This window comes from Tachyglossus aculeatus, chromosome 1 (assembly GCF_015852505.1).
Source record: "Tachyglossus aculeatus isolate mTacAcu1 chromosome 1, mTacAcu1.pri, whole genome shotgun sequence".
In the NCBI taxonomy this organism is placed as follows: Eukaryota; Metazoa; Chordata; class Mammalia; order Monotremata; family Tachyglossidae; genus Tachyglossus; species Tachyglossus aculeatus.
The window spans coordinates 142,359,985-142,383,615 of NC_052066.1; the positions used below are offsets into that span (position 1 = coordinate 142,359,985).

General features: G+C 46.2%; 1 protein-coding gene across 1 annotated transcript in view; it reads left to right on the plus strand.

Moving 5' to 3' along the window:
• MRPS5 (mitochondrial ribosomal protein S5) overlaps window positions 1-23,631 on the plus strand; it is a 119,356-nt gene that overhangs the window by 74,553 nt on the left and 21,172 nt on the right. The window contains exon 6 of the mRNA XM_038751824.1: window positions 9,259-9,293. Coding sequence (XP_038607752.1) covers window positions 9,259-9,293 — 35 coding nt within the window. The remainder of the gene's footprint in view (window positions 1-9,258; window positions 9,294-23,631) is intronic.

The window sequence follows — 23,631 nt, forward strand, 5'->3', positions numbered from 1 at the left end:
GCAAAAGAAATCGTCATAAAAGGAAACTTTACCCTAACTGTCTGCCATTAAATCTTGGCTGAGAAGGGAAAACTGCCTAATATTTTCTGCGTGCAGATCGCACGGGGTGTCTGTTGGCATAGAGGAGATTAGTAAGACAATAGTTTTAATAAGTTCTCTGATTCATGTTCCCCCTCAATATTAAACATAAAAATATTGTAAACTCCCTGCAGAAAAAGTTGGTTATGTCATATAAGCGTCTAAATCAAAATGAGCAGCAGTAATGGAAAGAATAGCCAAGCGAATACCGTCTAACAGGGTAGCTGTCGGTTCTTGTTGCTTTATTCTAGGAACTAAATAGCAGTTTCTATTTCTAGTGGAACGTAATCTTTCTCCAGACCCTTCCTTAGGTCTGACAGCTTTTTCAGCTTTGTCTTCTAATGCAACGTTCCTTCTCCCCCATTAGTACTAGGATTTTGGAGAATGGACTTTTATAGAATAAGGTGGGGGAAAACAGTGGCATTCTATTCTGTTCCACCGAAGAAAAGAACAGCTAGGTAATAATAATAATAATTGCGATATTTGTTAAGTGCCTACAATTGCTTACAAGTGCTTACAGTTGCGATATTTGTTAAGTGCTTAAGCTAAGCACTGTACCAAGCACTGAGGCAGATACAAGCCAAGCAGTTTGGACACAGTCCATGTCCCGCATGGGGGCTCACGATCTTCATCCCCATTTTACAGATGGGGTAACTGAGGCACAGAGAAGTGAAGTGAGTTGCCCAAGATCACACAGCAGACAAGTTGGCGGAGTCAGCATTAGAACCAGGTCCTTCTGGCCCCAGGCCCTTGCATGTTTCCACTAGGCTACGTTGCTTCACAGACATGGCTGGTTGGGGTCGGCGTGGGGAGAGGGAGAAAGGAGCCTCCGCTGGACTCCATCTGCCCGTTCTGTTCTTCTCCTAGGCAATCATCATCATCATCAATCGTATTTATTGAGCGCTTACTATGTGCAGAGCACTGTACTAAGCGCTTGGGAAGTACAAATTGGCAATAGCAATTAACTCACAGGGGAAATGTTATTTCACCGGCCACTGTAACGCGTGGCACCTCATCTTCCTCCTTTCATCTACCGTGGGCTAGTGAAGCGAAAATGGAAATTTCAGTCTCGATCACATTAACCACTCATGTGGGTTTTAAGAAAATTGGGTGACATTAACCAAATAGGCCTCTGAATACAAATAATCCATATCGCAGAGAAGGAAGGGTATTCTGAGGACCGGTAACGGGCAGCTGGAGGGATTTTCCCGAAGTTAAAAATATATAAAATTGTCCCCTTGCCGAGGCACGTGCATCTTGTCTTTTGCGTTAGGAGAAATGGTTGCCATTACTTAGGATTGAGGGTTTTTGTCGAGGGAATGAGACTCCAATATTTCCTCTCCCACAAGACACATGAGACAATTTGGGCAAGCTTCATTAATTTTTGTTCTGCCCCAGGGATTAGCAACCCATGACTGGAGCTAGGAAAACATTGTTTCATTTGGCCTTCACTTTCCAGACATGTGAAAAGGCAGAATTTCCCCCAGTTAGCTGTTCTTTCCAAGGGTGCCAGCACTTTCTTCATTTTGGAAGAGCCAGTCTAAAATTTCCATCTCTCATCTCCTCTGCATAAAACTCGAAGAGTGAAAACAGCCATAAAGGGACAATTGGAAAATTAGCTCATAACACAACTACGACCAAAAACAGCAATTTCACTCAGTCAAACTGATATATTAAAAATCTCCATAATCATAATCGTGGGATTTAACAGCTTATTCTGTGCCAGACACTGTATTACAAATATGCACTATAATTGAGATTAAATTTGTTTGAATTTCCTGCAACCTTGAAATAGCTTCACTTAACGTGTGTTTTAAGAATACAGGAAATAAAAGCACATTCTCCTTTCGCCAAAATCTTGTTTAGCAGAAGAGATTTTAACACAATTATTTGGTTAATTTGACAGGCCACAGCTCTCCCCACATTCAAGCCCTCGGAAAGTCTGACCTCTAACAAGTGTGTCCCCCAGTGAATTCCCCCCCACCCCAAATCCTCCAGGCACTGCTCAATCAATCAATCAGTCAGTTGTATTTATTGAGCGCTTACTGTGTGCAGAGCACTGTACTAAGCGCTTGGGAAGTACAAGTTGGCAACATATAGAGACGGTCCCTACCCAACAGTGGGCTCACAGTCTAGAAGGGGGAGACAGAGAACAAAACCAAACATATTAACAAAATAAAATAAATAGAATAGATATGTACAAGTAAAATAAATAAATAGAGTAATAAATATGTGTAAACATATATACATAACATACCATACATACGGTCATCTCCAGCACTTCTACACTCACCTATACCCATCCTCGGCAGTTTGGGAATCTACATGATTCAGCTGTCCATTTGATCGCTCACTTAATTTACTCTAGTTGTGGATATCCTCGTGCCTGTCCTTCAGCCAGTCAATCAGCGGTATTTATTGAGTGTTTCCTGAGTGCAGAGTACTGTACTAAGCGCTTGGGAGAGTACAGTACAACAGAATTTGCAGGCACACTCCCTGCCCGCAGTGACCTGACAGTCTAGAGGGGGAGACAGAGATTAATAGAAGTCAATTTAAGCTGTGAACACAAGCGCTGTGGAACCGAGGAAGGGATTGCTCTGCACACAGTAAGCGCTCAATAAATGCGACTGAGTGAAATAAATAAGGGTGCAAATCTGAATGCAGTTCTCCAGCTAGAATATCAAGCTCCTTGTTCCCAGGGATCATGTCAGTTCTTTGTTTTGCACTTTCCACGTGCTTAGTACAGTGTATTGCCCCAACTGGGCACTCAGAACATAGTACAACTACTACCTCTACTACCCCGAATAAAGATAATAGTAATAATAATAGTATTTGTTAAATGCTTACTACGTGCCAAGCACTGTTCTAAGCCCTGGGGTAGATTCAAGGTAATCAGGTTGTCCCATGTGGGGATCACAGTCGTAATCCCCATTGTACAGATGAGGTAATTAAGGCACAGAGAAGTGAAGTGACTTGCCCAAAGTCACACAGGAGACAGGTGGCAGAGCTGGGATTAGAACCCAGGTCCTTCTGACTCCCAAGGCCTGTGCTTTATCCACTAAGCCACCCTGCTTCTCACAGGTCTAGGAGTCAGAAGGACCTGGGATCTAATCCCGGATCCCCTCCGGGTCAGTCACGGAACATTTTTGGACAACAGGGTTACAGCCCACCACCCATTTCTCCAGTGCATTGTGAGGATAAATAAGAGTACTTCCCAAGCGCTTAGTACAGTGCTCTGCACACAGTAAGCGCTCAATAAATACGATTGATGATGATGATGATTCCATTCTTAGGTTCAGCCTTTCTCTTAAGATTACCTCTTTCAGAGATCCAAATTCCATCCCAAACCACTTCATCCTCTATCTCCAAAATGGTTTGTTCTCACACAACAAAAGTGCTCCACTCGTAAGGATTGATTTTATTCTAATCACACATTCTTTTTCTATTTCCGTGGCTCACAGAATCCCTTTCAGGGTACAGAAGGCGAGTACAGCTCATTTCCTTTCTGCCGACAAGCTCAATCCCGATCAGCAATAAAAATCGAATGCAGGGAAGTTGTTGTTCGAATTTGGAAGCGTGGCTTTTCAAAGGAGACGACGATTTATTTGAGAGCACGTATCAGAAGATTAAGCAAGTCAGTACCTTTAGGATGACTAATTATTGCAAGTGTGCTGGATTTGAAATGGCAGCTGAGTCAAAAAAATATTTAAACTGCTCGCTTTCCCAGGCAGCTCCTTCTGCCGAATTCAGTGTCCAGAAATGGATAAAAGAACCGGTTTTTCCCTGCCTTAGAGTAGCCTCCAAATAGTTGTGCTGTTTAATGCAGAAATCCGGAAGCGTGTTGGATGGGCCTTTCAATACCTCATGAGCAAAAGGCATTGAGCGGACAGAGCAGGTGTTTACGACTTTATAAAACGTGAAGTGTGGCCGTGTCAGAAAATGGAACTACTTTACCACGGGTATGGCTTCGTCAGAGAAAAGCCGTATCTTGTAGCTCCAACTCCGGTTCCCATCTTTAAGATCCGTCGTCCCCAACAAATTCTGCCCAAGCGCCCTGTTCAGTCTAGCTTCTCGTTTTTTCGGGTGCCAAGTGAAGCTCTCCTCTTTTGGCTAAATATGGCTCTGCAGCAGTGTCGATCATAGCCGCTACCAACTCTCACGCGGCTGTTTCTGCGGCTTCACTACTGTGCACTTGTGCTTTACACACTCATTTGTCGTCACTTATCGAGGCCGTATAACAAGGGATTTCCTCCCCGAGGACTGTAATGATAATTGTGCTGTTTCTTAAGTGCTTACTATGTGCCAAGCATCATCCTAGATGCTGGAGTAGGAACAGGGTAATCAGGTCAGACCCAGATCCTTATTAATAATAATATAATAATAATGGCATTTGTTAAGCGCTTACTATGTGCCAAGCACTGTTCAAAGCGCTGGGGAGGATACAGGGTGATCAGGGTGTCCCATGGGGGGCTCACAGTCTTCATCCTCATTTTACAGATGAGGGAACTGAGGCCCAGAGAAGTGAAGTGACTTGCCCAAAGTCACACAGCTGACAATTGGCGGAGCCGGGATTCGAACCCATGACCTCTGACTCCAAAGCCCGGGCTCTTTCCACTGTGCCACGCTGTTTCTATAATAAAATTGACCACTCCAACCCCTGTGACCTTCAAATCCTAGTATCTCCTTTTCCATCCCCAGCAATGGGCCGTGTTAACCGGTCCCGTTCCTTATCTGCTAAATCTATCACCAGCCACAGTTCAATTAAATGTTCCCTGTGCTCTATCTGTCCCCATCTGAGAAGCAGCATGGCGTAATGGATAGAGCACAGGCTTGGGAGTCAGAGGTCGTGAGTTCTAATCCCGACTCCACCACTTGTCTGCTGTGTGACCTTGGCCAAGCCACTTAACTTCTCTGGGCCTCAGTTCCCTCATCTGCAAAATGGAGATTAAGACTGTGAGCCCCACGTGGGACACCCTGATTACCTTGTATCTACCCCAGTGCTTAGAACAGTGCTTGGCACATAGTAAGCGCTTAACAAATACCATCATTATTTTTATGTGGCAGAACTTCTGGCACCAAGGCCTGTGCCCTGTCCCCTAGGCCACGCTTGGCGGTCATTTTGAATCGATTGAACATGCTGCTCCCATTTAGTTCCTCTAATCCTTTTATTTATTTAATCCTCTCATTAATTTTATTTAATCCTCTCGTCTTTTTATTAGAGAAGCAGCATGGCTCAGTGGAAAGAGCCCAGGCTTTGGAGTCAGAGGTCATGGGTTCAAACCCCAGCTCCGCCAACTGTCAGCTGTGTGACTTTGGGCAAGCCACTTAACTTCTCTGTGCCTCACTTACCTCATCTGTAAAATGGGGGTTAGGACTGCGAGCCCCCCGAGGAACAACCTGATCACCTTGTAACCTCCCCAGCGCTTAGAACAGTGCTTTGCACATTGTAAGCACTTAATAAATGCCATCATCAGTATTATTATTACAAACCAGATCCACACTGGTACATCCATCAGAGACCTCTGTGTGGTGGTTGCCTCCACCATTTTCTTTTTGGCAATCTAATGCCATTTCTAAACCCAATGTAATCATCATCATCATCATCATCAATCGTATTTATTGAGCGCTTACTATGTGCAGAGTACTGTACTAAGCGCTTGGGAAGTACAAATTGGCAACATATAGAGACAGTCCCTACCCAACAGTGGGGTCCCATTCTCTTATTTGTTCAGAGGAAGTCACTTAACTTCTGGGTCTGTTACCTCCTCTGCAAAATGGGGGTCGAGGCTGTGAGCCCTTTGTGGGACAGGGACTGTGACCAACCTCATCAGCTCGTGTCTGCCCCAGCGCTTAGAACAGGGTCTGGCGCACAGTAAGCGCTTAACAGTTGCCTTAAAAAAAAAGAAAAGGAAAAGGAAGACCACCGTGACCAAATTGCCTGATAACTATGTCAATGCCCACCAAGTGAATATGAAATAAAGCTGTTTCAGCTTCATGGACTCTTCAGTGGGGTTTGTTGAAACGGGGGTATCTGCTGCAGTCTCAGAGCTCCACTTTAATTCACTATTACCTCAGCTCTGTTGGGTTGCCAAAGGGTGAACCTTTTGCCCGCTGCTCATAATGGCTCAGGACGGCTGGTCTCCCGTTGGTAGACGGCCGCTCTGACATCCCTGCATCGTCAGATTCTAATTATTCTTTTCCGACTCTGGTCATTTAAAGCTAGTAAATAATGCAACTGGGTTTTTCATCTGCCGTTTCTAAAATTATGGCAGCCATTTGAAGATCCTCCTTTAGAGTGTGTCCACCCAAGAATAAATAAGGCCCTTGAATAAAATGTTTCCAGCCACAGGCAACGTTTATTGGTAATTTTAAATTCCTTGGGGCCTTGCACAGTTCCATAGCTAAACATATATCTTTATTCACTCCTCAGTCTTCGGCTTCATTGAGCTTCAGGTGCCCCGCTGTGTTATTTCCCTGTCTTTCAATCCAGGGGTTGAATAATTTTTCAGTGACTGATAGGTATATTTAAAAGACCTCACCTATGAACAGAGACAACTCCTTCTTGCTCAGCAAATGCTGTTCAGCCTCTTCCTCTCTCTGGAACCTTCCTTTTCCTCATTTTCCAGGTAGCAAGGGCTTCTTCTTCCTCCTGCATGAGAGTTGCTGGGGAAGATTTGGAGCCTTGGTGTATCACTACAACTGCATCTGGCTATCTACCACAATTTTCTTTACCTAAGGCAGGGGAACCTACCCAGGAGCAAGGGGAGAGGCATTTTAAAAATCTCATTAAGTGGAACACCCTCCCTCTTCATATCTTCATATATCCTGTCCCCACCTTCAAAGCCTCTTTGAAAGCCCGTCTCCTCCAAGAGGATTTCCCTGATTGAGCCCTCATTTCCTTTTCTCCCACTCGCTTCTGCGACACCCTGACTTGCTCAGGTAATTCATCCTCCTGCCCAGCCCCACAGCACTTGTGTCCATACATAATTTATGTATTTATATTCATTTCTGCCTCCCTCTCTGAACTGTGAGCTACTTGTGGGCAGGGATTTTGTCGGTTTTATTGTTGCATTGCACTTTTCCAAGGGTTCTGCATACAGTAGTGCTCTGCATACAGTAAGCACTCAATAAATGCCATTGATTGATTAACTTGCCCTCTGCAGTAGGGTGGTGAGAGGCATAGACTTTTAGCAGTCGGGGTGGGCAGGTCTGTCCGCTTTCAACAGCATGTTTTTGGTTGGGTTTTTTAAAATGGTATTTCTTAAGTGCCTACTATGTGCCAGGCATTGTACTAAGCACTGTGGTAAATACAAGCTAATCAGGTTGACCAGCCCATATCCTGTATCGAGCTCACAGTCTCAATCCGCTTATTACAGATGAGATAACTGAGGCTTCCAAAAATTAAGTGACTTGTTCAAGGTCGCACAGCAGACAGATGGTGAGCTGGGATTAGAATTTAGGTCCTTTGACTCCCAAGCCAGGGATCTTTCAACTAGGCCATTATATCGTGTGAATGCTGGCCCCTGGACAGGTTGTCAGTTAGTTAAAGAGGATTTGTCCTTATTCTGAGTAAAAATATTCAATCAATCCTACCTATTGAGCACTTACTGTTTGCAGAGCATTGTACTTACTGCTTGGGTGGTACAGTACAATAGTTGATAAACTCATTCCCTGCCAAAAGGAGCTTACAGTCTAGAGAGGAGACAGACGTTAAGATGAATGAGATATGTTCTTAAGCACTGTCGGGCTGAGAGTGGAGTGAATAAAGTGGACAAATCGATCAATCAGTCGTATTTATTGAGTGCTTACCGTATGCAGAGCATTGAACCAAGCACTGAACATCCAAGTAGAGATGTCCCGAAGGCAGAAGGAAATGTGGGATTGCGGAGGAAGAGAGAAATCAGGGCTGGAGATGCAGATTTGGGATTCGTCCACACAGAGATGGTAGTCGAAGCCACAGGAGCGATTGAGATCTCTAAGGGAGTGGATGTAGAAGGAGAATAGATGGGGACCCAGAACTGAGCCACGAGGGACTCCCACAGTTAGAGGGAGGGAGTTAGAGGAGGAGCCCACCAAAGACACTTGAGACTGAGAGGCCAAAGAGATACAGGAGAGGATAGTGTCAGTGAAGCTGAGGTTGGATAATGTTTCCAGGAGAAGGAGGTTCGTCAACAGTGTCAAAGGTAGCTGAGAGGTCGGAGGATTAGGATGGAATAGAGATTGTTGGATTTGGCAAGAAGGAGATGATTGGTGACAATCGAGGGAGAGTCACTGTGGAGATTAAGGGGTGGAAGCCAGATCGGAGGGTGTCAAGGAGACAACTGGAGGAGAGGAGGTAGAGACAGCAGGTGTAGGCAACTTGCTCAAGGAGTTTGTAGAAGAATGATTGGAAGGCATCATGGCGTCAAAGAAGGGGTTTTTTTAATACAGGGGAGACATAAGCATGTTTGATTGCAGTGGGGGAAAAAGCCAGTGAAGAGTTGAATATGGTGATCAGGGAGGGAGGGGACAAGAGCTTTGATAAGGTGTGAAGTTTGATAAGTCTTTGATAAGTCTTCTAGACTGTGAACCCACTGTTGGGTAGGGACTGTCTCTATGTTGCCAATTTGTACTTCCCAAGCGCTTAGTACAGTGCTCTGCACACAGTAAGCGCTCAATAAATGCGATTGATTAATTGGTAAGGTGTGATGGGACAGTTCGGAGGCACAGGTGGAGGGGGTGGGTTTCGAGAGGAGGCAGTAGATCTCTTCAGCTACAAATCCAAGTACCAGGATGACACAGAAGGGAGAGGGAATAGGGGAAATGAGGGCTTGGTTAGGAAAAGCCTCATGGAGGATGTTATTTCAGATAAGGCTTTGAAGGTGGGGAGAGTGGTGGGCTGTTCAAAATGAAGGGGGAGGGAGTTCCACACCAGAGGCAGGACCTGGGAAAGAAGCCCGTTGAACAGGGGGCTAATGCTAAGGAGCATTAATGTGGTTGGATTGCAGACATTTTGATTTATGGTACTACATCATTCTTAAGAATAAAGAAGCAGACACAGTCCACTAAGGAAAAAAAAAAACCTTTAATAGAATGATGCTGTGATAGCTGAATAGAATTGGGGCAGACGCACACACACACACGCCAAAAAAGTGTGTATATGTTTATCTATAACTGTCCATTTTTCTTTTCTCTTGACAGAAACCTATGAAGATTTTGACACTAGAATACTCGAGGTAAGCATTTCATCTTTTGAGCCCTGATTCTGAAACCCTTTTGGAAAGCTGCGCGATTAATGCCCCAACGTTTCTATTAGAAGACAGGTAGATTGGGTGAGGAAAATCCAAGATAGTTTTAGTGCGCTCGTTCATGGCTTCTCATCTATCTTCTGGGCCGCAAAGATATCATCTGATGAGGAAATAATTGGAAAAGGCAAAACTCTTGGAGAGAAAGCAACAGACTCATTCTTCCACTATGGCAGATGTGTTCAGTACATTTCAGGGATGTCATTTAATGCTCATGTAGCTGATTCCCTTAAAATTAGCCACCATCTCTGGTTCCCACTTGAGTTATGAAAGGATTTACAGGGAAGAAAAAGGTGTCTTAAATAAGCACTGTAGAGGCGGAGATAGTAAAACCAGAGGCCTGTCTTCTGATGATGATGATGGCATTTGTTAAGCGCTTACTATGTGTGAAGCACTGTTCATTCATTCATTCAATCGTATTTACTGAGCGCTTACTGTGTGCAGAGCACTGTACTAGGTGCTTGGGAAGTACAAGTTGGCAACTGTTCTAAGCGCTGGGGGGATACAAGGCGATCAGGTTGTTCCACATGGTGCTCACAGTCTTAATCCCCATTTTACAGATGAGGTAACTGAGGCACAGAGAAGTTAAGTGACTTACCCAAGGTCACACAGCTGACAAGTGGCAGAGTCGGGATTAGAACCCATGACCTCTGGCTCCCAAGCCCGTGCTCTTTCCACTGAGTCATGCTGCTTCTTATGCATCGCCTGCCTGAGCCCAAGGCCAAGAGTGAGAGAAGGGGATAGCTCTCTGCTCCGTTACAGGAGTTTTAGTATCCAATTTCTGGAACCAGGAGGAAATGAATGGAGGGGACTGGTCTTCTGTCCATCCACTAGTAGCTGTTAGCATCAATCAATCAATCAATCGTATTTATTGAACGCTTACTGTGTGCAGAGCACTGTACTAAGCTCTTGGGAAGTACAAGTTGGCAACATATAGAGACAGTCCCTACCCAACAGTGGGCTCACAGTCTAAAAGGGGGAGACAGAGAACAAAACCAAACATACTAACAAAATAAAATAAATAGAATAGATATGTACAAGTAAAATAAATAAATAAATAAATAGAGTAATAAATATGTACAAACATATATACAGGTATCCTCCTAGGTGCAGAGGGGAGACTACCATTTCATTTTTGGAAGCTTTGGGGCCATAGGGATGAATAATGGGAGCAAATCAGGGTGGGTCAGAAAGGGAGTGGGAGAAGAGGAAATGAGAGCTGAGTCAGGGAAGGCCTCTTGGAGGAGGTGTGTCTTCAACAAGTCTTTGAAGGTCGGGGGGGTGATCGTCTGTCGGATATGAGGAGGTCTTGCCCTTGTGCAGGGTTGGTTTTAAAGGAGTTCTGTTTAAAAAGCCTTTTGGCCCTGTGACGTATCCTTTTGCATCCAGTCGCCAAATGGCGGGATTGTGCTTTCCTGAGCATTTTTGGATGAGAATTGTAAAGTGGCTGTAAAATCGAAATTGCCTCATAACATAGTTGTTAAATCTCCGTGGTCAAAGATTAACGATATGTACTCGGTGTGATCTGCCTAGCCAGTCGTAGCTCTCAAAAGCACAGAGATATCTTAGAGGCATGATTTAGGAAACAGCGGAACAAGTAAATTAGAACCATCTATTAGAAAGGCATTTTCCTCTTAGGTTTCTGTGCGTGTGCCGTTAAGGCGTGAGAACGTTAGACCCCGGCGTTCGGAAAGGTTGTCTCAGTGAGAGAGTTGCCCTTGCAGAGAGGTTATTGAGCTCTCTGGTTATTGGTCAAGATCAACCGTGAGCCAGAGAGCTCTGCTGTAAGTGTGTGGGATAATGAGCCCCAAACAAGAGTTTTAAAGGGTGCTTATCACAGAGATTTTGTAAAGCAGGGAGGATAAAGCATGTTATGATGAGTGCTTGTTATTCCCAAAGATAATCACAGGTGCTGAGCTTAACAAATGCCTCGTCTAGTTCATCAGTGACAGTGAAAAATCAAGGTGTTGGGAGGCTGGGGGAAGGAGCGGCGTTCCTTGTAATTAGCAAACAGGGAAGCTTCGAGTTGGGGAGGTGTTGAGATAGGATTGGAAATCATACACAGTTGTGCCAAGGAGAAGGGCACACAGGCAAATAAACCAGCTCTGTTGAGGGCTTACTTTGGGCAGAGTACTGTACTAAGCGTTGGGGAGAGTACGATATAACAGAGTTGGTTAGACACATTCCCTGCCCACTGTGAGCTTACAGTCTAGAGGGTATGTACAGAAGTGTCATGGGACTGATGGAGGGGGGACTAAAGAGAGGCAGCGTGGCTCAGTGGAAAGAGCATGGGCCTTGGCGTCAGAGGTCATGGGTTCAAATCCCGGCTCCGCCAATTGACAGCTGTGTGACTTTGGGCAAGTCACTTCACTTCTTTGTGCCTCGGCTCCCTCATCTGTAAAATGGGGATTAAGGCTGTGAGCCCCCCGTGGGACAATGTGATCACCTTGTAACCTCCCCAGCGCTTAGAACAGTGCTTTGTACATAGTAAGCGCTTAATAAATGCCGTCATTATTATTATAAAGGGGGCTAATCCAAGGGCAGGGATGATGCAGAAGGGAGTTAGAGAAGAGGAAGTGGAGGGTGTCGTCAGGTTAAGACATAGAGCATCTGACAGTAGCATTTTGGGTGGTGAACTAAGACAAAGTTTGAGGCCCAGTCACTAATCTAAAGAGGATCTTTGTTTCTTTTCACTGTAATGACCCTCTTGTGCTCCATGGGTAGGGAATGGGTTTACCAACTCTGTGGTATTCATTCAATCGTATTTATTGAGCGCTTACCGAGCACTGTGCTAAGCACTTGGGAAGTACAAGTTGGCAACATATAGAGAAGGTCCCTACCCAACAACGGGCTCACAGTCTAGAAAGGGGAGACTGATAACAAAACGTATTAACAAAATAAAATAAATAGAATAAATATGTACAAGTAAAATAAATACAGTTACTTTGTACTCTCCCAGGCACTCAGTACAGTGCCCTGCACACAGTAAATGCTCAGTGAATGCCAGTGATGAAATCGACTGATGAATATTGTGCTAACGTTTCTCCTGGCTAGTTCTCTGAACATTTTGATGAGCAACAGAAAACAATGGTAGTGAAAATATGTACTTAAACCGTCAGCCATTGTGATGTTTACAGTCCAGAAAACACCAGAGGCACAAGCTCTCAGCTCGGTCTATCTGAAACTGTGGCCCAAGTCCAAACTGAAGCGACAAAGAATCAAGATTTTGGGTGGCACCCTGAGTATCTGGGGAATATCTGTATCTGGGGTGGGAACTTGTGTTTTATGTTCTCTGTTAAAGGGAAGTTTCGAGAGAGTACATTTAATGCTGCTTTGTCAGCAAGATTCTTGTCAAAAATTCTCGATAAAACAAGAAGCCGGTTTGAAATAATGATTAGTTTTTACTTCCTGGCCGAATGCAAATTTTGTTGGCCATCATCCAGGTGGCAAGGTAAGCAGTCGTTCGACACGATATACATTGTTAGCCGATTTCGATCGGTAGCTTCTAGAGGAAAAGGACCAGGTCTCCCTAATTCCTGTTGACAAAACTGATAGTGTTGTGCCCAACTTAACACTAACTTAAGCCTGTTTTGAGGATCCCAAATGCTTAGTACTCTGCACACAGTAAGTGCTCAATAAATACAGTTGATTTCGTCATCATCTGGCACTTGGGAGAGTACAACAAAGTTGGTAGATATAATAATAGTGGTATTTGTTAAGCGCTTACTACGTGCCAAGCACTGTTCTAGGTACCAACGTCCCCTGCCTACAACGAGCCTACAGTTTAGACCTTTATTATGTGTGTATTTCTGCAGACACATGGAAGGTGTCATGTTCTACTAGATGTTCATATGATGGCAGGGGTGTCGGGGGGAGAGAATGGATCTTTTGAGTTAGGAAGTACTGATACTCTCCCAAGAGCTGAGTCCAGTGCTCGGCACACAATATGCACTCAATCAGCTCTGAAGGAGGAGGAAGCTCAAGACACAGGGGAGGACATGAGCAAGAGACCAAAGGCAAGAGAAATAAGATCAAGGTGCAGTAAGCAGGTTGGTGGTCAGAGGGGTGAGGTGTGTGGTTTGGGGTGTAGCTGGGAGATGAGCGAGGTGAGGCGCCTTCCCTAAGTCCTCATTTCCTTTTCTCCCACTCCCTTCTGATTCACCCTTGCCCTTGAATTTGCTCCCTTTTTTTTCATTCATTTAATCGTATTTGTTGAGCGCTTACTGTGTGCAGAGCACTGTACTAAGCGCTGGGGAAGTACAAGTCAGCAACCTAGAGAGACGGTCCCTACGCCTACGCAACAGCGTGCTCACAGTCTAGAAGGGGGAGGCAGACAACAAAACAAAACATATTAACAAAATAAAATAAATAGAATAGTAAATATGTACAAGTAAAATAGAGTAATAAATATGTACAAACATATATACATATATACTGATGCATAGAGAAGCGAAAACTGATTCATTCATTCAATTCATTCAATCGTATTTATCGAGTGCTTACTGTGTGCAGAGCACTGGACTAAGCGCTTGGGAAGGACAAGTTGGCAACATATAGAGACGGTCCCTACCCAACAGCGGGCTCACAGTCTAGAAGGTGGGGGACAGACGACAAAACAAAACATATTAACAAAATAAAATAAATAGAATAAATATGTACAAATAAAATAAATAGAGTAATAGGGTTTCCCTACCCAACAGCGGGCTCACAGTCTAGAAGGTGGGGGACAGACCACAAAACAAAACATATTAACAAAATAAGATAAATAGAATAAATATGTACAAATAAAATAAATAGAGTAATAGGGTTCACCCCTTTCTCAGCCCCACAGCACTTGCGTACCTATCCCTCATCTATTTATTTATGCTAATGTCTGTCTCCCCCTCTAGACTGTAGGCTTGCTGCGGACAGGGAATGTGTTGACCTGCTCTGTTACATGGTACTCTCCCAAGCGCTTAATTCACTGCTCTGCCAACAAACAGTAAGCACTCAGTAAATACAGTTGGTTGGTTAATTTGACATTTTTGAGCAGTGGGGGAACGTGTGCCAAACGCTTTTTCAGAAAAATGATCCAGGCAGCAGAGTGAAGCGTGGATTGGATTGGGAAGAGACAGGAGGCAGGGAGGCTGATGCAGTAATAGGGGTGGGGATGGGCTACGACATATGCTTGAACCAGTGTAGTTGCAATTTGGTTGGAGGGAAAGGGCAGCTTCTAGAGATGAAGCATAAAATGGAGAAGATAAAACTTGCCTCTCTTCCCTCCCCTTCTTTTCTGTGAGGGATTTTTCAGGTCAGGTAGGATCGGTGATATTAAATAATATCAAGAAGCTGCACAGCCTGGAAAGAGCCTGGGCCTAGTTGTCAGAAGGACCCGGGTTCCAATTCCGACTCCAGCACTTGTCTACCGTGAGACCTTGGGGAAGTCACTTCACTTCTCTGTGCCTCAGTTCCCTCATCTGCAAAATGGGGATTAAGGCTGTGGGACATGGACTGTGTCCAACCTAATTCATTTTCCTATACCTCAGCATGGAGTAAGCAAGCGCTTAACAAATACCATAAAAGAAAATTGGAAAGCGGAGATGCTGTTAGACCTTCAAGATATCATTCTGCATTTGCTTTCCCTACACTTTACGTAGTTCCCATTTATCTCTCTTATAGCCCCTCACCAAAGTAAGGGAGGGTGAGCTGGAAAGTGCCTGGCTTCTGTTCCCCGGGCAAGCTTGGGAGCGGGAAAAGCCAAAATACGGAACTTCCCGCCAAGGGGAGGAGTGCTTTGGTGGTGAGGGAAGCCACCCAAAGCGTGATGAGAGGCAAACGGCGGACTCTTTCATCTTTGACGACTCAGAGAAATCACGCAGGAACTCCACCCAACTCACCGGACTGAAGCCTAGCGAACCAAACAATAAAGAAAAAAAACCCCGATGAGTTTTGTCACAGTTTCGGGGAGGAAGGATTCAGAGTCCATTAATCCAGGTCTAATGAGTGCATCTACTAAGAGCAGCAGTGATAAAAAATATCGTCCTCAGAAAAACCACAATCGCCTCTCGCAGGCCAAACAAATTAGAACCCAGTGAAGCAGGACTTTTGGGACACTGAGTATTTATCTAAATAAAATGGAAATAGTTATCGGTGCCATTCTGCAAAACAGTGCATCCAAGTTAATTCAGCGTGCTCGTTTTTGAGCGAACCGGGGTATTTCCCACAGTAAAACATCGGAAATGATTGAGAACATCTGGCAATCGTGTCGATCGTCAGATCACACTGCATACAAACAGATTCACCAGATTCTTCTTTCTGGAGTAGGAGGTTGAATAACTGGCCACCAGCCTTGCTTGGATGGACCCCTGGTTCACGGCTCAGCTGGTCCTTTCGACTCCTCCTTGGGCTCGTTTGGCACCAGACACCTTTGGCCCTCAGAGCTCTGCGTAGTGACCCGGTTAGCAGGGTGAGGTGACTGGTGAGAGTTGCTCACGTAGTGTATTGACCTAAGGAGGTTGGCTCAGGCATGAGCTGTAAGTAATCCTATTTTTGGCCCAAATGCTCTCCCCGATGATTGCACTTGTTCCAGTCATTTCCTTCTTTCAAAGTGAAATCAGTCAGTAGTCACGTCCAGGTAACGTAAGCGCTTAGTACAGTGCTCTGCACACAGTAAGCGCTCAATAAATGCGATTGATGATGATCAGCCCACCCACCAAGTGGCTATCAAATGCCCACAAAGTGAATTGGTGTTAAGGAATTCAAGTTGGGTTTCGGGTTAGCAGTCTGTGTGGTCCTTCTGACCAGCAAGGTTGGGGGAAAACTAATGGCTGCCCTCTTTGGCGTCCGTCCTTAGCAGTCAGTAAATCAGTGGTGTTTATTAATAATTGATAATTATGGTACTTGTTAAGCACTTTGTGCAAGCCCTGTTCTAATGGAGTAGATGCAAGCTAATTGGGTCGGGCGTAGTCCCTGTCCCACATGGGGGTCACACTCCTAATCCCCATTTTACAGATGAGGCCCAGAGAAGTGAAATGTCTTGCTCAGGATCACCCAGCAGACATGTGGAGCCAGGAGTAGAACTCAGGTCTTTCCAGGCCCGGGCTCCATCCATTAGGCCTTGGGACGGCTTGGGACATTTCTGTGGCATCGGGATGTGGAGTCGCTGTCCAGATGGGAATCCGAGCCTGCCCTGATTCCCATCCCATCCCATCCCATCAAGCCGTCCTGGGTGCCGAGCCAAGCTGGGCCTGCCAGAGTCCTGCCCCCTCAGAGAGAGCAGATCTCTGGCCCTGAGGAGAACAGAATCACAGCGCCTTCCTATCCCCCCACCCTCCAGCTCGGAAGGGGAAAGCGGGGAGTTTGGGGGGAGTTATCCAAATGGGCCAGTTCAGCTTTGGGCCACCCCCACGAGCGTCTCCTTTTTCCCTCCCCTGTTCATCCACGGTGGGGCCTGAGGTACGGGAAAACAGCCGCAACGGCTCATTTTTTATTTTTATGTTTTCTATCGCTATTTCTTAAGTGCTTACTAGGTGCCAGGCACTGTTCTAAGCACTGGGGTAGATAAAAAGTAAATCAAACAGTCCCTGTCTCACACGGGGCTCACAGTCTTCAACCCGTTTTCCAGATGGAAAGAGCCCGGGCTTTGGAGTCAGAGGTCATGGGTTCGAATCCTGGCTCTGCCACATGTCTGCTCTGTGACCTTGGGCAAGTCACTTAGCTTCTCTGAGCCTCAGTTCCCTCATCTGTAAAACGGGGATTAAGACTGTGAGCCCCACGTGGGACAACCTGATCACCTTGTATCCCCCCAGCACTTAGAACAGTGCTTTGCACATAGTAAGCGCTTAACAAATGCCATTATTATTATTAATTGAGGCCCAGAGAAGTGAAGTGACTTGCCCATGGTCAGACAGCAGACAAGTGGCGGAGCCAGGAGTAGAACCCAGATCCTTCTGACCTTCAGGCCCTTGTTCTAACCACTAAACCACGCTGCTTCTCCAGGAGGGGAAGGACGCTCCCAAGGAGCCAGGCGCCAAGCACTGTTCTACACGTTGTGGTAGATGCAAGCTAATCGGGTCGGACACAGTCCCTGTCTCACATGGGGCGCGCACTTTTAATCCCAGTTTAACAGATGAGGTAACTGAGGCCCTGAGAAGTGAAATGACTTGTCCAGGGTCACCCAGCAGCCATGTGGTCGAGCCCTGGATTTGAACTCAAGTCCATCTGACTCCCAGGCCCAAGGGGAGTACAGAGTGCCTTTCTCTTCCCTCTCCCTGTGGCTCCTCACGTCCACTATCCCCCCTTCTTAATAATAATAATAATAATAATGATGGCATTTGTTTAGCGCTTACTATGTGCAGAGCACTGTTCTAAGCGCTTGGGGGATACAAGGTGATCAGGTTGTCCCACGTGGGGCTCACAGTCTTAATCCCCATTTTACAGATGAGGTAACTGAGGCTCAGAGAAGTTAAGTGACTTGCCCAAGGTCACACAGCAGAGATGTGGCGGAGCCGGGACTCGAACCCATGACCTCTGACTCCAAAGCCCGGGCTCTTTTCCACTGAGCCACGCTGATTCTTCCCTGTAAGCAAGGACCCAGAAGCCAAAACCCAAGAACTCTGCCAATGTGCCACCCCCTGCCCCGACCTGTATATATGTATATATGTTTGTACATATTTATTACTCTATTTATTTATTTATTTTACTTGTACATATCTATTCTATTTATTTTATTTTGTTAGTATGTTTGGTTTTGTTCTCTGTCTCCCCCTTTTAGACTGTGAGCCCACTGTTGGGTAGGGACTGTCTCTATATGTTGCCAATTTGTACTTCCCAAGCGCTTAGTACAGTGCTCTGCACATAGTAAGCGCTCAATAAATACGATTGATGATGATGATGATGATGATGACCCAAGCAGAACCTGGCCCAGCCACCCTCTTTCATCTCCAATTTCCTGGGGTGTGAGGGGGCATTTCGGAAAGCACCGGCACAGCCAAAGTTGGTAGCCGTCGGTTCCGAAGTCTTTGGGCCGGCAGTTACATCAAAATACTCGGAAGGTCAGCCCGGTGCAATGAGCACGATACCGCGAGTAAAACCCAGAGCCGGCACTGGTATAATAATTCGTGTCTGTCAACGCGAATTAAAAATAGCCTTTTTTTTCCCCGTGAGCTAAAGAATATTGTTAATGAACTAAGGAAATGAAGAGTCTGGCTTCAGCAGTCTTTGAACTCCGAGGAATAGGCTGTTGATTCAAAATGCCAGTTTCAAAAATGGGACATTTTAATCTTAGCCATTTTGGAGTCACGTCTGTTCCAGCTGTTCCCATTTTCATTCTTGCCTTTCGGCGCCAAAAATGCACTCTGAATTGCACACGCAGTAGAACATCGGAGTGCCTTTGCAAGCCATTGACAATTAAAATTGCCGCCCTCGACTTTTGCCGAGGGGACCGTGGCGGGGAAGTGGTGCTGTGAAATCAGTGCGGTGAAAAATGACCCACGATGAGAGCTGCTGCTTGAGTTTGTTGCTCTATATTTTAAGTGCATTCTACGAATTAGACACTGGTTTATACTTTACTTTAAAATGCCACTTCATTAAAAAGCCCGCTTTCAGAATGAAACACAAACACGTTTTCACTTCCACTCCACCCTACAGTCGCCTGGCAGATTTGCACTCCCAGAAATATATGGTCGAGCGCAGCTTTCAAAAAAATCACAGAAAACGTTTTAAACTTGTACTTCCCAAGCGCTTAGTACGGTGCTCTGCACACAGTAAGTGCTCAATAAATACGATTGATGATGATGAGACAGAATTAAGAGTCCCCAAACCTGCTAGGGAAACTGGATTTTAGGGGAAATAATGATTTTTTTTCACCAAACTCTCTTTAAACCAGATCTTCCCAGAGCCAATGTAAATCCTGGTGCCATTGCCATATTTGCAGATGGGATCATCAATCATTCGGTCAATCAGTGGGTGGCATTTATTGAGCGCTTGCTATCTGCAGAGCGCTGAACTAAGAGCTTTGAAAAGTACAGTACAACAAAGTTAGCAGACTCGTTCCCACAACGAGTGATTTGTAATTTGGAAGACTAAATGCCAGTCAGTCCACCTTGGGGACCCCAGGGTCAGCACGTCTTCCTAGGAGACTGTCAGTCAGCCAGCTAATTGGGACTGTGTCTGTTTATTGGTCTATTGTACTTTCCCAAGCTCTTAGTACAGTGTTCTGCACACAGTAAGCGCTGATGGTTGGATTAAAACTACCGATTTTTCCTTCCATCAGTCAACTTTATTGTGCACCACCTTTCTTCCCATTAGACCTTGTCGATCTGTGTTTATAGTCTGTGATTCCTGTGAATTGCCAGTGGCCCAAACTTCTAGTTATCACACCAAAAAATGGGTGGGGGGAGAAAGTTTGGAGATTTGGAACTCCACAGAAAGCTTATTCACCTTAACCTTAATAAACTTGTTAAGCTTATTGGGGTCAAGATTAGAACATCTAGCCAAAGTTCCAGGAACAAATCGGCGGTGACGCTCTTGGATCTTGGACAGAGCACACTGTTGTTGTTATTATCGTGATATTTACCGCTCCCTTTGTGCCAAGCTCAACAATTCCACAGCCCGAGCAGTGAAAAATTAGAAGGCAAATTCCAAGTCAGCAATTAAAAATTAAGAACTTCAAGATAAGCAACTGCAGGGGTCCATGGAGGGAACAGCTGGGTCCTTTCCCTTCCTACTCCCCAGGCAGACTCCCCCCACCTCCCAAGTGTTATAAAATTTGGGAAAGAGGCCTTCATCATCCCGTGGTGTTGGAGAGGGACAGGCAAGGCTACCCCCACCGAAGGTCAACTCCCTGCAGCCCGGTATTCTCCTTTCTGGATCTTACTGACCAGTGGCCGGGCTCCCGTCTCAGCCCATATGGGGGGTGGGTTTTGGCGAGGGGTGGCTGTGCAGATGAGGAGGTGCTGGGGAGGAAGGTTGGCGACCATTCGGAGCCCTTGGCGTTTCATGGCGAGGGATTGCCATCATCTTCCACTCCCTTCTGCGTCGCCTTGACTCGCTCCCTTTTCTCTCCCCGCCTTCCCAGTTCCACAGCACTTTAGTACGTATATGTCATTTTATTTGTTTGTATTGCCGTCTGTCTCCCCTGCTCTAGACTGTAAGCTCATTGTGGGGCAGGGAATGTCGCTGCTTATTGTTGTACTGTACTTTCCCAATTGCTTAGGAAAGTGCTCTGCACAGGGTAAGCGCTCAGTAAGTACGATTGAATGAACGAATGATTGGAAAAGGCTTCGGAGTAACACGGGGACTGATCGGGGAGATCACAGGCATCTGGACTGCAGATCTTTCAGGGAAAACATTTTAATAATAATTGTGGTATTTGTTAAGCGCTTACCTTGTGCCAGGCACCATTCTGAACCCACAAGCAAACAGGTAATAATAATAATAATTGTGGCATTTGTTAAGCACTTACTATGTGCCAGGCATTCTTCTAAATGCAGGGTGGGTACAAGCAAATCAGGTTGGACACAGTTCCTGTCCCACATGGGGCTCACGGATGTGGTAAACTGAGGCCCAGGGAAGTGAAACGACCTGCCCAAGGTCAGCAGGCAAGTGGCGGAGCCGGGATTAGAACCCATGACTTTCTGACACCCAGCCCCGTGCTCTATCCACAGATGCCACGCTGCTTCTTACAGAGATGGGGTGTGATGCCCTAGTTATTCGCCGTGCTGGTGACTTCCGACCATTGGCACCGGAGCAGATCGATCGGTGGCATTGATTGAGCGCATACTGTGGGCAGAGCACTGTACTAAGCACACGGGAGAGCACAGAACAACAGAACTAGCCCACATATTCCCTGCCTATAACCAGCTTACTGTCTAGAGGGTAGCACTTTTAAGCACTGACGGGTTTAAAGAAGCAAGGGTGATGGTGACCATGAAGCAGCATGGCCTAGTGGATAGAGCACGGTCCTGGGATTCAGAATGATCTGGGTTCATTCATTCATTCATTCATTCAATTGTATTTATTGAGCGCTTACTGTGTGCAGAGCACTGTACTAAGCGCTTGGGAAGTACAAGTTGGCAACGTATAGAGACGGCCTCTATCCAGCAGTGGGCTCACAGTCTAGAAGGGGGAGACAGAGAACAAAACAAAACATATTAACAAAATAAAATAAGTAGACTAAATATGTACAAGTAAAATAAATAGAGTAATAAATACGTACAAACATATATACAGGTGCTGTGGGGAAGGGAAGGAGGTAAGGCGGGGGGGATGGAAAGGGGGACGAGGGGGCGAGGAAGGAGGGGGCTCAGTGTGGGAAGGCCTCCTGGAGGAGGTGAGCTCTCAGTAGGGCCTTGAAGGGAGGAAGAGAGCTAGCTTGGCAGATGTTGGGAGGGAGGGCATTCCAGGCCAGGGGGATGACGTGGGCCGGGGGTCGACGGTGGGACAGGCGAGAATGAGGTACAGTGAGGAGGTTAGCGGCAGAGGAGCGGAGGGTGCGGGCTGGGCTGGAGAAGGACAGAAGGGAGGTGAGGTAGGAGGGGGCGAGGGGAGGGACAGCCTTGAAGCCCAGGGTGAGGAGTTTCTGCCTGATGCGCAGATTGATTGGTAGCCACTGGAGATTTTTGAGGAGGGGAGTAACATGCCCAGAGCATTTCTGGACAAAGACAATCCAGGCAGCAGCATGAAGTGGGGAGAGACACAAGGATGGGAGATCAGAGAGAAGGCTGATGCAATAGTCCAGATGGGATAGGATGAGAGCTTGAATGAGCAGGGTAGTGGTGTGGATGGAGAGGAAAGGGCGGATCTTGGCAATGTTGTGGAGCTGAGACCGGCAGGTTTTGGTGACGGCTTGGATGTGAGGGGTGAATGAGAGAGTGGAGTCGAGGATGACACCAAGTTTGCGGGTTGTGAGACGGGAAGGATGGTAGTGCCGTCAACAGAGATGGGAAAGTCAGGGAGAGGGCAGGGTTTGGGAGGGAAGACAAGGAGCTCAGTCTTCGACATGTTGAGTTTTAGGTGGCGGGCAGACATCCAGATGGAGATGTCCTGAAGGCAGGAGGAGATGCGAGCCTGGAGGGAGGGAGAGAGAGCAGGGGCAGAGATGTAGATTTGGGTTCTAATCCCAGCTCAGCCATGTGTCTTGTGTATGACCTCAGTTCCATCATGTGTAAAATGGGGGAGTGAGCCCCACGTGGGCCGAGGACTGTGCCCAACCTGATTTGCTTGTATCTACCCCAGCACTTAGTGCCTGGCACATAGTAAGTGCTTAACAATGTCACAATTATTATTACCTGTTTGCTTTTTTGGGTTTGCTCCTCAGAACAGTCAAAAGTCTTTCAGGTAAAGAGCTTGTTGAAAAAATGCTCATTACAGTTCTCCATTTAGGGTTTCAACTGTGGTCCTTTCCTCTTCCTTCCCTCCTCCCGGCATCCCCAGTGAGACTCTGAGCCCCATGTGGGACATGAACTGTGTCCAACCTGATTAGCTCATATCTGCCCCAGGGTTTAGAACGGTACCTGACACATAGTAAGCGCTTAACAAATACCATTAAAAAATGAGCGAGGTAAGGGCAATGCCATGGTTACGGGCTTGTGAGATAGGGTTGATAGTGGTATTTTTCTATAGCAATGGAGAATACAGGGAGGACAGGATTTGGGTGGGAAGATGAGGAGTTCTGTTTTGGACACGTTTAGTTTGAGGTGTCAGTGGGACTTCCAGGTAGAGATGTCCCGGGGGCAGATGGAAATGCGAGACGGCAGAGAAGGAGAGAGGTCGGGGCTAGAGATGGAGATTTGGGAATCATCTGCTTAGAGATGGTAGTTGAAGCCAGGGTGAATGAGTTCTCCAAGGGATTGGGCGCAAATGGAAAATAGAAAGGGGAACCAGAACGGAGCCCTGAGGGACCCCCACTTTCAGAGGGTGGGAGGCAGAGGAGGAGCTTGCAAAAGAGACTGAGAAGGAGCAGTCAGCGAGAACCAGGACTGGTGAAGCCAAAGTTAGAACCCTTTTCTAAAAGAAGGGTTCATGGGTGTCCAAGGCAGCTGAGAGGCCAGGAGGAGTTGGATGGAGTAGAGGCCAATAGGTTTGGCAATTAAAAGGCCATTGTTTATTTTAGAGAGGGCTCTTTCTAGGGGAGTGAAGGGGGTGGAAGCCACATTGGAAGGGTTGAAGGAGAGGATGTGGAGACAATGGAGGTAAAACAACTCTCTTGAGAAGTTTGAAGAGGGATGATACGGGGGAGGTGGGGTGATAACTGGAGGGAGCCATGGTGTCAAGGGAGAGTTTTTTTAGG